This window comes from Mytilus edulis, chromosome 8, assembly GCF_963676685.1.
Source record: "Mytilus edulis chromosome 8, xbMytEdul2.2, whole genome shotgun sequence".
Classification (NCBI taxonomy): domain Eukaryota; kingdom Metazoa; phylum Mollusca; class Bivalvia; order Mytilida; family Mytilidae; genus Mytilus; species Mytilus edulis.
This window is the reverse complement of record NC_092351.1, coordinates 80965073-80977840: the sequence shown is the minus strand read 5'-3', so window position 1 is coordinate 80977840 and position 12768 is coordinate 80965073. Positions and strand designations below refer to the sequence as shown.

The 12768-nt window shown below is 30.9% G+C and overlaps 1 protein-coding gene across 1 annotated transcript; it reads right to left on the bottom strand.

Moving 5' to 3' along the window:
- Positions 1-367: 367 nt before the first annotated feature.
- LOC139486380 (uncharacterized) lies at positions 368-12561 on the bottom strand. Its single transcript, XM_071271260.1, has 8 exons — positions 12484-12561; positions 10931-10998; positions 10187-10312; positions 8401-8522; positions 7257-7338; positions 4147-4257; positions 2693-2817; positions 368-474 (listed from the first exon to the last, which is right to left on the bottom strand). Exons 2-8 carry the CDS (start codon positions 10992-10994, stop codon positions 460-462), a joined length of 645 nt encoding a protein of 214 aa, XP_071127361.1. The 5' UTR covers positions 10995-10998; positions 12484-12561; the 3' UTR covers positions 368-459.
- Positions 12562-12768: the final 207 nt, after the last annotated feature.

Below are 12768 nucleotides of genomic sequence, written 5' to 3'. Positions count from 1 at the left end.
TCTGAACATCACTGATGAGTCTCATGTAGACGAAACGCGTGTCTAGCGTATTAAAGTCTGGTGCCTTTGATAACAATCAAACTTTTTGAATTTTTTTCTTATTTTTGACAAAGTGTCAAAGTAAATATTTTGTCAAAATGTTATGAAAATTAAACGAGACAATTTAAATTAAGTCAAGGTGTTTGATATCAAGCTGAAGTCGACGTACTATTGAAACACTCATATCTGCATGCATGGCATGACCATACCAACCAATGCAATAGTAGAAAAGAAACTGATCACTCTCATAGTTGATTCTTTTTGTTTTGTTAATTTTGTAATTTCTTTAGGGGGAAGGGGGCGTTCTTCAAACAGTCTTTGTGAAGCATTGTTTTATTCTTTCTTTTTTATTTTTAAAACAAAAAAATATCTACTTTAACGATTTTATTGCATCAAGTACTGCAATGGCATACATCCTCTCTACGGACACACTCTCTGAAAAACACAATATTATAAATTAACAGACACAAAAAAAATAACTACTATCTGAATTAAAAATTGATATATCATGCTACATTTTTGTATATATTTGTATAGGTTAGAAAATATTTGTCAACAAGTGATTATGTGCGCTATTGCTCACTAATGATACATCCGTCCTCTAAAAACATACGTTCAACAGGAAGTTGTTAAGTGATGAAACTGAAAACGCACACCACAGTACAACTGACTTAAATAAATCCTGAAACCAAATTTCAGAAATCATTGTTGTGTAGTTCCTGAGAATAGCGTGATGGCAATTTTCAATTTGGCTACCATGTTTTAAATGATAAAAGTGTTTGGTAAACAGGAAGTTTTTAAGGGATGAACCTTAAAACCCATCACACGGTATAGCTGACTTATATAAACCCTGAATCCAAATTGTAGAAATACTAGTATTGTAGTTCCTGAGAAAGATGCGAAAAAAATATCCATTCGATGGACGGACTGTCGGATGGATGGATGGTCGGACGAACAGACAGAAGTAAAACAGTATACCCCCAGTTTCCTTCAAGTGGGGATATAGTTATACGGAACATTGTATTGATTTAAATTGTTATGCATCATGTAAAAACCATCATTACTTTATTTACACACATTCAAGTCATATGAATGTAATTGGAAATCTGTAAAACCGGTGAAACCTGATATTCTTGATTTCTTCGATGTGATGATGTTTCAACAGTTGTTATATTTGGCTCTTTTACTTTTGTTAATTTCTATAAAATTGAGAGTGGAAATAGGGAATGTGTCAAGAAAACAACAACCCCACCATATAGCAGACAACAGCCAAAGTCAACCAATGGGTCTTCAATGCAGCGATAAACTCGCATCTATACATTGTAAAATGTTAAATTGAACAGCTTTATTATCTCAATACTAGTATTCTCTCAAAGGTGACGGGAAAATTGATGGTCAATTGTTAGTTTAAGATAGTCGATGTGTTAGAAATTATAAAATTCAATGATAAATATAAACCAAAATGTTAATTTTCTAAAATTTGTTATCATATTTTTTTTTACATTTACAATCGTTTGCGCATGTGAGGCCTCGGTGGTCGAGTGTATAAATAGTAACTACTATAGTCCTTAGCCAGTCAACACCGAAGTTGTGAATCAAACATGGCTCGTGCGGGTGCACTTGACTTCAATTCTAATTGACTATAATTGTCAGTTTTTTTCTATCGAAGGTCGGTAGTTTTCTTCTGGCACTACAGCTTCCTCTACCAATAAAAAAATCTAGCCATCCCGATATGCCCAAAAAGATGTAATTAAAAGTGACAATGTATTTAAGAGGCATATGTTTGCTTTAGAATTACAGTGTCCTTTATCAATTTAAAAAAAAAATGATACACTAAAGCCAATACAAGACAAGAAAGATATTCTTGAGTTTGGTACGCAATCCACAATTATTGACCGCGTCGGGCAATGATGACATTTCGTATAAAGATGTTACTAATGAACAACACTCGACATTGACTGTACTACATGTTTACTACTACGGATTATATATAACAGAGTTTACAATACAAATGAGGTTAAGATATTTGTTCAAATGTACAAGAACAAATTCAAGATATGAGTCTTTTATTGCATACAGTTCTGTCTTATGTAGTAATGCTGTATTTTGATTTGACGAGAAATATGTTTCACCAATTTCCTATATATTGAAATATTCTTTTCTCTGTTGGTGTATTTTTAACAAGGGACTTCCATTTGCTGAAGTATTGGCTAGCAACTACCACGGCATATAGGAAGTACCATGTCTTAAGATAACGCGAATTCTGAAACCTCGGCTAAACTTTTCATAGGATACCTGATTACAATAAACATTCCGAGGTCAAAATGGATACAAAGAGCATTCGTTAGAATTAAACAATTAAATCATGCTAACAAGGGGCATTTGCCAAAAATACCGGTTTCGAGGTTAACATTTTTCCCTCGTACGTACGGCTTCAGAAATTTGCTCTTAACCAGGTTTTTTTGGCAAGAATCCCTTGTACGAATACGAGTATGAATACTTTATTTCTAAAAAAGACATACTACCGAATACCAGGCGAGACTAACCTTAAGTTTTCATGATTCATGATGATGTTGTACTAGTAGTTATATATTAAAATTTCGAAGGGTTTATAATATTTCTAATCAAAGGCTAAACGAAGGAGTATACTTACTCGTTGATACTCGCATAGGTAGAGCTTAAAATAATCAGAATTCCGATTTCTCCATAACCACCTTCCTCGAAGATTGTTAAAATATATATCCACATACACTGCATCAGCGGCATTATTAAAATTGCCTGAAAAAATTAACCATATATTTATTTTGTCAATCCTCCTATCAAGTAAAAAAAAATACAGGTTCAATGTATACGCTGCCTCGTCTTGTGGAAGATCTATCTGCTGTTTCATAATCTTATAAACAAATTGTTCCTTAATGTCTAGAGGCACTGTTATATTCGAATATTTTTCTACAATTGATGAAAGAATATCTCTATCCACAATAGTCACCGATATCTGTTCGAGTGCCATTGAAGCCGATGCTTTCTCCGATAACTATCTTCCGAATTATAAAAAGAATAATTGTTATAATTTTTTCTTGGAAATAACGTCACGTCATTGGTTGAATTTCAACTGTTTATGACGTTTTTAACCAATCAAGACGCTTTGTGTACACTTTGGAAAATATTACCAAGAAGTATTAGAATCTGAAACGGCAAATTAAAGGATAATATTTGGTTAGCGATAATTTACCTCGAATTTTTTTTATTTGAAAACATATTCTGAAATGTAATGTCATTGAACAGTACCCATCTAATTTAAAGTAATTACTTTTTGTCTATGGTATATTTTTTTTAAATTTATTTTTAAATGAGCCCACGGTTATATTACGAGATAGTGTATTTTAAAGCGACACATCGATATATTGAACTATATGAACATCAGTGTAAATGCTGCAATTGTTTGCACTAGTCCTAAAAATTGTCTTCTTCGATACCATTTTTAGAGTTAAATCATATTTAGATTGTATTAAAAAACATGCGAAATATACAAAAGCGATCGAATTGCAAACCCATTAGTCGAAAACAAACGTTATTGCTGGCTGTTCGGTGTGAGCAAAGGCTCCGTGTTGAAGACCGTACTTTGACCTATAATGATTTTCTTTAACACAATTTGAGACTTTGATGGAGAGTTGTATCATTGGCACTCATACCACATCTTCTTATATCTATTGACAACGCCATGGGAAAAAAACGAAATTTAACTAAAAGAAATCAGCAGTATACGAAATACAACATATAAAAAATAGAAGTAATATCAGGTGCTCTAGAATTGTAATAAATTCTGCTCAAATAGTGGCCACCGACGGGTTTTAAATGTAAGTAAATACCCGTTCTTTAGTCCAATTCGTAAACAATATTGTTATTGTTTTATCTGTTATATAGTACCTAATGTAAAAGTGCTGATCCTTATTAGTCTATTGATTTTGTTCTAACTTTTTTTATATACATTTATTGTTTGTTCCAAGTACTGTTCTTCTGACGCTTTTTTTGTGTTGTTTGTTTACTGTCTAATTGACGTTTGGTGTATAAACTGTAAATGAATTATAATAAGTACGTAAAATTTACCTAATCCAAATGGGAGAGATGTTTTTGAAAATGGACTATTTTCTATGTCAAATATATAGTTCCCATCCTTGTCTCTATCATTTGCACCAGTCCATACATCATTTTTACCGACTGTAAAAAGAATTAAATGTAAAATTGAAAATCAGTAGAATAAAAATAAAGTATGAACATAAATACCAACTCCAATGAAATATTTTAAAAACGTCCTTAAAACTTAATACTTAGCGAAACTGATGGGAAACAACTCTCATATTCCTGACTGGAATTTTTCAAAGAAACAAGATAAATTAATACTGTTGAGGTTGAAGGGAACAACACACATAAGTTACAACGATGTAAACTGTTATGACGCGTAACCATATAGGAACAGATTTAAAAAAAATGTTTGTCGTAATAAAAGTTAGTTTTGTAAATATGGAAAATATAAATATAAAATAAACATATCAAATGAAACGGTTTTTGTAACATTGACTAAGTTACATATATGTTTCTAAAATCGCTTCGATACTAAAATACAACGAACCTAATCTACATAATCAAAGATAAATTCTTTTCTAGAGTGAGAATTTAAAGAGCCAGAAAGTGGATTTTTTATTAATCAATATAACAATGTACCTTACAATAAAAAGAGCTATAATTCGTTGAATTAGGCAATACATAGAAACTTGGATATTTTTTATGTACTTTGTTTTGTTTGAAGGGGTTATCCTTAACCAATTTACATTTTTTATGAATATTTTTTGAAAATGAGGTTAATTAACAAAGGATTTTTTTTCTGAACAATTTTTATAGTTTTCAACAGCTGCTTTATCGTGAACAATATCATGAAATACAGTGAAATGAGATATTAAGGTGGTATGGGAGTCTAAAATAAAAATGATAGAATTTGTTCATACTTTGCCAAAACGTTGTATCTATTGATACATGTTGAAAAATATAATAAAAATGATAGGTCACCGCGCATTTTCTCAAGCTACAGGACGGGACAAAATGACACATTTTGTATTGATTATACAGGAAAAAACACCATTTTGCGATTAGAAACTAAACAAAATGATAGAATTGTTAAATACTTCAGCAAAAGATAGCTTTCAGACACTGCTTTTAGAATATCAAAAGAAAAGATAGGGTCACCGTACGTTTTTCCGGCTAAAATCCAAAATAGGAAAATTCCATACAGAATCCTTCAGAAAATGCACTTTTTTAGAGTTACCTCCCCTTAAAATGCCAATTTAAGAAAAGATAAAAACAACCGAAAATAATTAACATTTGCAAAAATATCAATATTTAGAAGTTATAATCTAATAAATTGGTACTTTTAAATGAAAATGTACATTAAACATCTGCATTCCTGCATCAAATTTTGCTAACTTGATGGAAAATCTGGACCTTTGATTCTCTGTTTTTTACAACCCAAGATGGAGGAAGACACCCATACCACCTTAATCAAAAAAGAAAGCCATGAATATATATGTTTGAAAAATGATTTGAACCTCCCTCATACGACCATTGTCATACATATTTTCCGTCCTGTACGAAATGGCACACATATAAATCTGCACTTGACAATTAATGGTAAACATAGATATATTCCATTGCGTATGAAATAGCAAACATAAGTCTTTTTTGTGAAACACAAAATGATTTACATATAAATATTCGTTGGGGTATGAACTGGTGATCGTACGAAATAATCATGGTACAAAATGGGTTTTGTAAGGGTAAGAAATCGGGAAATGAAATTACTATAATTCAACGACTTAGACAGATACCCATACATATATATTTAACAAAATAAAACTCAATTTCAATTAAAGAAGTTGCCTTATCTTTTGCAAGTTCTATTATTAAGTCAACTCTTGTAGAATTGCAAACTATTTGTACTGTGAACTATGTTTTTAAGAACGTGTGATGCAATTTTTTTTAAATACTAAAGTACTGCGAAAATAATGAAAATTGTTCACATGATGTGAGAATTGATGTTCTTGTATGATAAAGATAATTATTTGCACGATGCAATGTTTTCTGCACCAAATGGTCATGATCAAAATTAAATTATCAAAAATTCAAAACACAAGGCAAACATTAAACAGCTGATAGAAACAAAACAGATGAACATGTTAAATTTGTTATCATAAAATCAACTGATTTTTTTATTTCACAAGGCCTTCAACTCAATCAGATTGTTTAGTATAGTTTGTGTATGTGTATGTTGATTTGGTAAACACACTCCTCTAATATTGAACTATTGATAATTGATAGTTCCTCATTCCTAATGATAATGGTAAATTTAGGCAAAAGTAGGTAGCATATATCAAATATTTAATACCTTTCTTATATTTGTCGTTTCGGGGGCTTTTATCATTGTTGAAGGCCGTACGGTGACCTATATAATAATTTATGTGTCATTTGGTCTCTTTTATAGAATTGTCTCATTGGCAATCATACCACATTTTCTATTTTATATTTACATTTGCTTCATTGATATGAAGACTTAAAATTGAACAAATGAAATTACTGCGGATTCATAATTATTCTTTGAATCCCAATTATCGTGGATAACGTTTGTAAAGGTGAAACCACGGAATTAAAAGTTCAACGAATTACATATTTCCAATAAACGTGTATGCATATTCCATCAAAACCACGAAATTAAATATTCACGAAAATATACGTTTTCCTTAATCCATGAAAATTGGTCCCCACGAAAATAATTGAACCACAGTAGTTAATATTTAATCAGGCAAAGGCAACTTTAGGTGAATTTGCTGTTCTGTAAAGGTCTTTTTTCCCTAACGCTTCTGCATTATAAAAACTTCCCTAGTTTTTCGATAAAGTCAAAATCACGAATTAAAATTGTTATTACGAAGTGGAAAAATTGTTATCACAGCTAAAATTTGTCATGACAATATTGTGGGACTAGTTATAACAGTCTTTCGTATATCTTAATAACAGATTATATTCGTTGTCATATTTTTTCAAATACGTTATAATGGATTATAACGGATTAAGTTCGTTCACACGAATTTTATTGATTTGTTGATTTTTTGTAATACGTAATTACTGAATAACTTCATTCACACAGAATTAATGTTATATTCTCAACTTACAGATTTGATCTCTAACATCATTGGCTTCTTGTATAGTGTTCGGTCTCCACAGATAGGCACCTGGTGTACTGGCACAAATCAACTGAAATTTAGTAAGATAACATTCATCTAAATTTTACATTTCGGTCACTAAATTTGTCTGTTCTTAGTTGATTCATTAATATTTGTTGATACCAAGTTTCGTTGATTTAGTGGGTAAAGATAAACCACAAAATTAAATATTCAACCAATGACACATGTTTTATAGGCTTCATGATGACTTTAGAAAAAACACGAAATTAAGTATCCACCAACATGGAAGTTTTCCTTAATCCACGAAAATTGGTAACCACGAACATAAACGAATATACAGTAGATAATATATTTTAAGCAGAAAAATGTTCTTAGAGTGTCAATACTAGTCATCGTATTAGCCCTCTCAGTATTGTTATCGTTTTAACATATACTTTATACAGGTTATTTTGATTTTTTTGTTTTGGTAAATAGACCGATTTTGTTTTATTTTGGTAAACAGACTGTTTTTTCATATACTTATGTCTCCCATATCGTGACAGCAGTAGTCTTTTATCATAATACCAACTTTGAACTCCCGGTTTATAATTTTTCGTCAGGTTCCCACCTTGATAGGATATCCTGGTACTCAGGTAATAACGAACAGCCAAAAGAAGTAAAATCAAATATACAATCGGTGCAATTTTGGGGACAGATTACTGTTTTCTGCGTCGTGTATAGAAAGCATTTTACAGAAAACTTTCCCTCAAAATTGTGCAGATGGATATTTTTGCTCGTGCTTGACCGCGTACCAGGATGTTCCACCACAGAGAAGGTAACCTGTAGAAAAATTGTTGATTCAGGAGTTGAAATAGATAGAAGAAGATGTGGTATGAGTGCCAATGAGCCAACTATGAATCCAAGTTAAAAAAAACTTTTAAAAAATGTTAACCATTATTATAGGTTAAAGTACGGTCTTCAACGCGGAGCCTTGGGTAATCTTTCATTACGCTTATAATGTAATGATAACGTAGTAAATTACTTAAGTCAGTGATAAAGAATTCTGTAATGTCACTTGATAAATACATAAAAAATATCTGAATTAATCTTATTTTCTTCCTACTGATTAATAGTGATTAATTAACATACTCACCTTGGCTTTCTCCCACAATTCAGACCGACCATCATAGAAATAACAATCAGCACTATTTGTCTGGTTTTCTAAAAGAATGAACCCCCTTGGACAAGTTTCCGGAACACATGGCGCTTTTAACACTAAAAATCAATTTGGTTAAATTTGATCCGTAATCGCAATTAAAACATAAACAGATGAAGCGATGGCGTACATATAATAACGTAATGAATGAATCACTTTGATCAAATGTTGCACAACGTCATTTAAACATAAACGATACCAAATGTCTGCACCAGATGCGCATTTCGACAATCAATGTCTCGTTAGTGATGCTCGAGGCCAAAATATTTGTAAAACGAAAGCTAATTAAAGACATGAAGAGCTATCAACCAAAAAAGGATACAAACATATAGCCAAAGCTGGAAAAAGAATCAAAGCTTTGCATGTGGAAAATATATTCCTTCATTTTGAAATTTTGAATGAAACAAACATAATATAGGGATATTGAAATACAGAATATACAGGTATTTCTTTGTTTAAGAAGATTTGGAATGATTGGCAATAAAACCACTCTCCACAACAGGCAAGCTTGTTGTGCAATTAATGCATAGACATTTTTTTGTACACATCTGTTTATGAAACAGAAGCCCCACAAATGAGATATAAATAAATAAAATGAATATAAGAACAAAAGAAAAACAGAAAGGAAAGAAAGACGGAAGGGCAATACTTACGTTGCAAGTAAATATCAGATTTATGTGTAAAAGTTAAAGTTTTTAAAAGGTACACTTAATGCAGTGGAATACTCTTTTGTCGTTAAAATAATTTGTAAAGGAACAGAATACCTTAGTTGTGATGTTCTTTTAATTTTGCATATTGCAATCGAAGCACATAGCGAATTCCAGCGAAGAAATACAGTTGTTTCCCTTTGACCTTTATGCTGATTTGAAAATGGATGATAACGATATTTTTAAACTTGATTTCACAAAAGGAAACAAATGGAATTTATTATTTTGATTTTGGATGGGTTATTTCTTCTTGTATTTGTACAAAATTAAAAAGAAACAATAATTAAAACCGTTCTTAACGTTGGTGTACAAAAAATCATTTATTGCAAAGTTAGAAACAATGTGTTATGCTTTTTCCTATAAAGATATTAAATATAACAATTAAAATTAAAACCTCATTAAAATAAGGGTACACATTATATAAGTAAATAATCAAATTATACAGAAGAACGCAAGTTCTATGTGATAAACTAAAAGAGTTTTAAAGGAGATGTGTCTTCTAATCCAAAAAAATCACAAAATTACTGAACTCCGAGGAAAATTCTACAGAAAAAGCCAAATGCTAAATCATACATTCGCTCTTTACACAATACATTCCAATATATTTATAATATTCTACTGAAATACTAGTGGAGTGAGTGCCTACTTTCAATTTGTTTATTTAAGCAGTGAGTAGATGAGACATCCAGTATCAAAATCTGAAACATTACGAAATCTTCAAGGACAAAATGGCAGCTGAAACAACTTTAATTAATTGCTTTGTTTTTACTAGAATATTGCTAATGTGATATTTTAAGTACAAACATGTCATACTTAGATGTTTTGTCTTTGTTGGTTGTACAAAACGCCATCATCGTCGTTGTTGAGCGCAAAATATTTCAAAAAAGGAATGAAAACTGTTCCATGTTTCTTTTTTTTGTCCAAATATAACTATCTATGTCTATGAAATTCCTTTGCATTCATTCGATTTGATCAACAGTGACAAACACTACTGCCTGCTTTATTTGTCTACTTACGTTTGCAACATGGTTTGCCATTGCAGCATTTTCCGTTGTACGTCCATTCAGACCCGAATGTCTCATTACATGCAACACCTTTCTTTCCACAGGTACCATTGGAGGCGAGGCATATCCCAGAAAGAACTGAATAGTACAGTACTCCGATACAATATAGCATGATTTACTTTGATATATATACATTAACATTACACAATCAGAATATAGATATAAAGTCATAGTTTATTTCTCAAATTGATTTGCTTAACCATGTTGAATATAGGACACAATGAAGAATTTTGTTAATTTTAAGAAAAGGTCTATATATATATTGTTGTTGCAGTATGATTTCTCATGAATAACATTTTCGCAATTTGCTCGAGATGCTCGTAACTCTGCTTAGAAGATTTAAAACTTGTTCTTCTTAAAAACTTTTTTTTGTTATTGTTCTTAGGTTAACCTAGGGAAATAGTGTTGAACAGTTTTGTACAGCTCTGTAGCTCGACGAAAGTATTAATATTATCGTTGTAAACTGAAGGTGTGTATCCCCAAATAACTATAAAAACAAATTGTAGATAATTTCATTAACATGATTGAATATCTGTGACATATATAAAAAGGTTTTAACTCTGTCTGTCTCATTTTGGCTCTCGAATGTAGAACGTTTGATCAGAGTGAAAGTATCGTACTTTATATGTTATGAGAGAGTCAGGCAGCCTAATCTTTAATCTTCACTACAGCGTTTTAAAGATACAGGATACTTACTGCCGCCATTTGACACATCAATTGTGCAAAAGATGAAAACAATCAAACAACAATTCTTCATCATAATTCTGAAATGAAAACTCGTCTATATGAATTTATATTCCAAGTTATTTAGAAATAAACTCATTATCGATACAGGATTGAAATTTATATTTGCGCCAGATGCGCGTTTCGTCTACAAATATGGCATAATTTAGAAAGAACCGTAAACCTGAAGTTAGCGAAGTGAGCATGTATGTATTAAATGTTATATTTTGATTGCCGATTTGAAGTTCCAAAAACTTGTAACAGTTTTTAAACCAAAGTCCTAACTTACCAATATAAGGGTTTGGATGATGTATGAAAGCACATTGACGTGTAAGCATTGCAGTGGATTTTAGTTTTGCTTTAAAAATATATTGATAACGAGCATTAACTACCAATACCACTGTAGTTCACTTTTTATGAGTTAAAATTGGAAGTGGGTAATCGGACTGTCAAACAATTGTTTTTTAATTATTTTTGTTAGGGATTCGTATTGATTTGTTTGGTTTTAAATTTTGTTCTTTGTGATTTTCAATTTTAAGTGTCATAGTTGTTTATAAGGATTACAGTTTTATTTAGCAAAAACGTGTTAGAAATTCAACAGGATCAGTCTAGTTCAGGGGTAAGAAAACATCCGAACATTTACAAATTTGGTATGACGTATTGTAAGATAAAATTTAATTACTAGTTCCTAATATCGTAATGCCAAGAAAAGAATGTGTTGTGGAATATCAACATACAATATTTCAAAGAAGTTATTCTATAACAGAAATGTAACAGAACCCGATTAGTGCTTGACAATGGACTAACTAATTCATAATATATATTTGTTACTAGGCTGTAAAAAATAATGTCGTATGGCTAACGTAGCTGATTTCAAATTTCAGTACACTTAAATATGACTTGTGACTTTACAATGATTTTTCATCGCTAGCAAGGTTTGTATTTTAGTCTGTTCGGTGTTCGAATGTCTGTGTGTCTTGTCAAACTCTAAAATTATTTCTGCCTATTAATTAAGTTTGTTGTTTGTTTGATTTGAATACTAACAGTGTACTGTATGATTATTATATAGAGAGTATAAAAAGGGTGTTATTCGACAAAAGACATCAGTCTATCATGCTCAGACCATGGAAACAACAAATAGACTAATGTCAGGTAAAAAGATTACATAAAATTTAACGAATAAGCAACTTTTGGTAAATTGTTTAAGTAAAGTAAGATTTTTATATTTTAATTAAATTACTTGCATATTTGACTGAGCTTAACTTTATCTAATGGAATACTCTGTTAGAGTAAAGCCTTCTAAACCGAACTTCTTCTGAGCTTAAGAATTCGTTTGGTTTTGGCCGATGTTCTGTTTTATCAGATTCAGAAACACACACCGTTGGTGTTTAAAACATGGTTTTTTTCAGGTTTTCGATTTATACAGGGTTCGGTTTAGCCATTATTCACTGTAATACCCTTTTTATTTTATTGAACATATTCAGATAACAAGAATACTGTTTGTATAAAAATATTGAAAAACTTACCACAATGTGTAATAGAAGACCTACTGATAGAAAGATAAAATTTTTAATAAAGTGGCTACTTAAATAACAAGTTAAAATAAAGGGATTGGTGAATTTTCTGCGTGGTTTATATCATCGATTAGTAACATATGTTGATTGTCTGTCTTAATATTTACTGAATCAGCAAATATTCTTAAACGTGTTACTTGCTTTAACTGTTACTTAAATATTTTTCATGTCTTGATCGATATTGTTATTAAATCAGCAAAGTTATACATAAATTAAAAAAGTAGGATTGCCATGAGA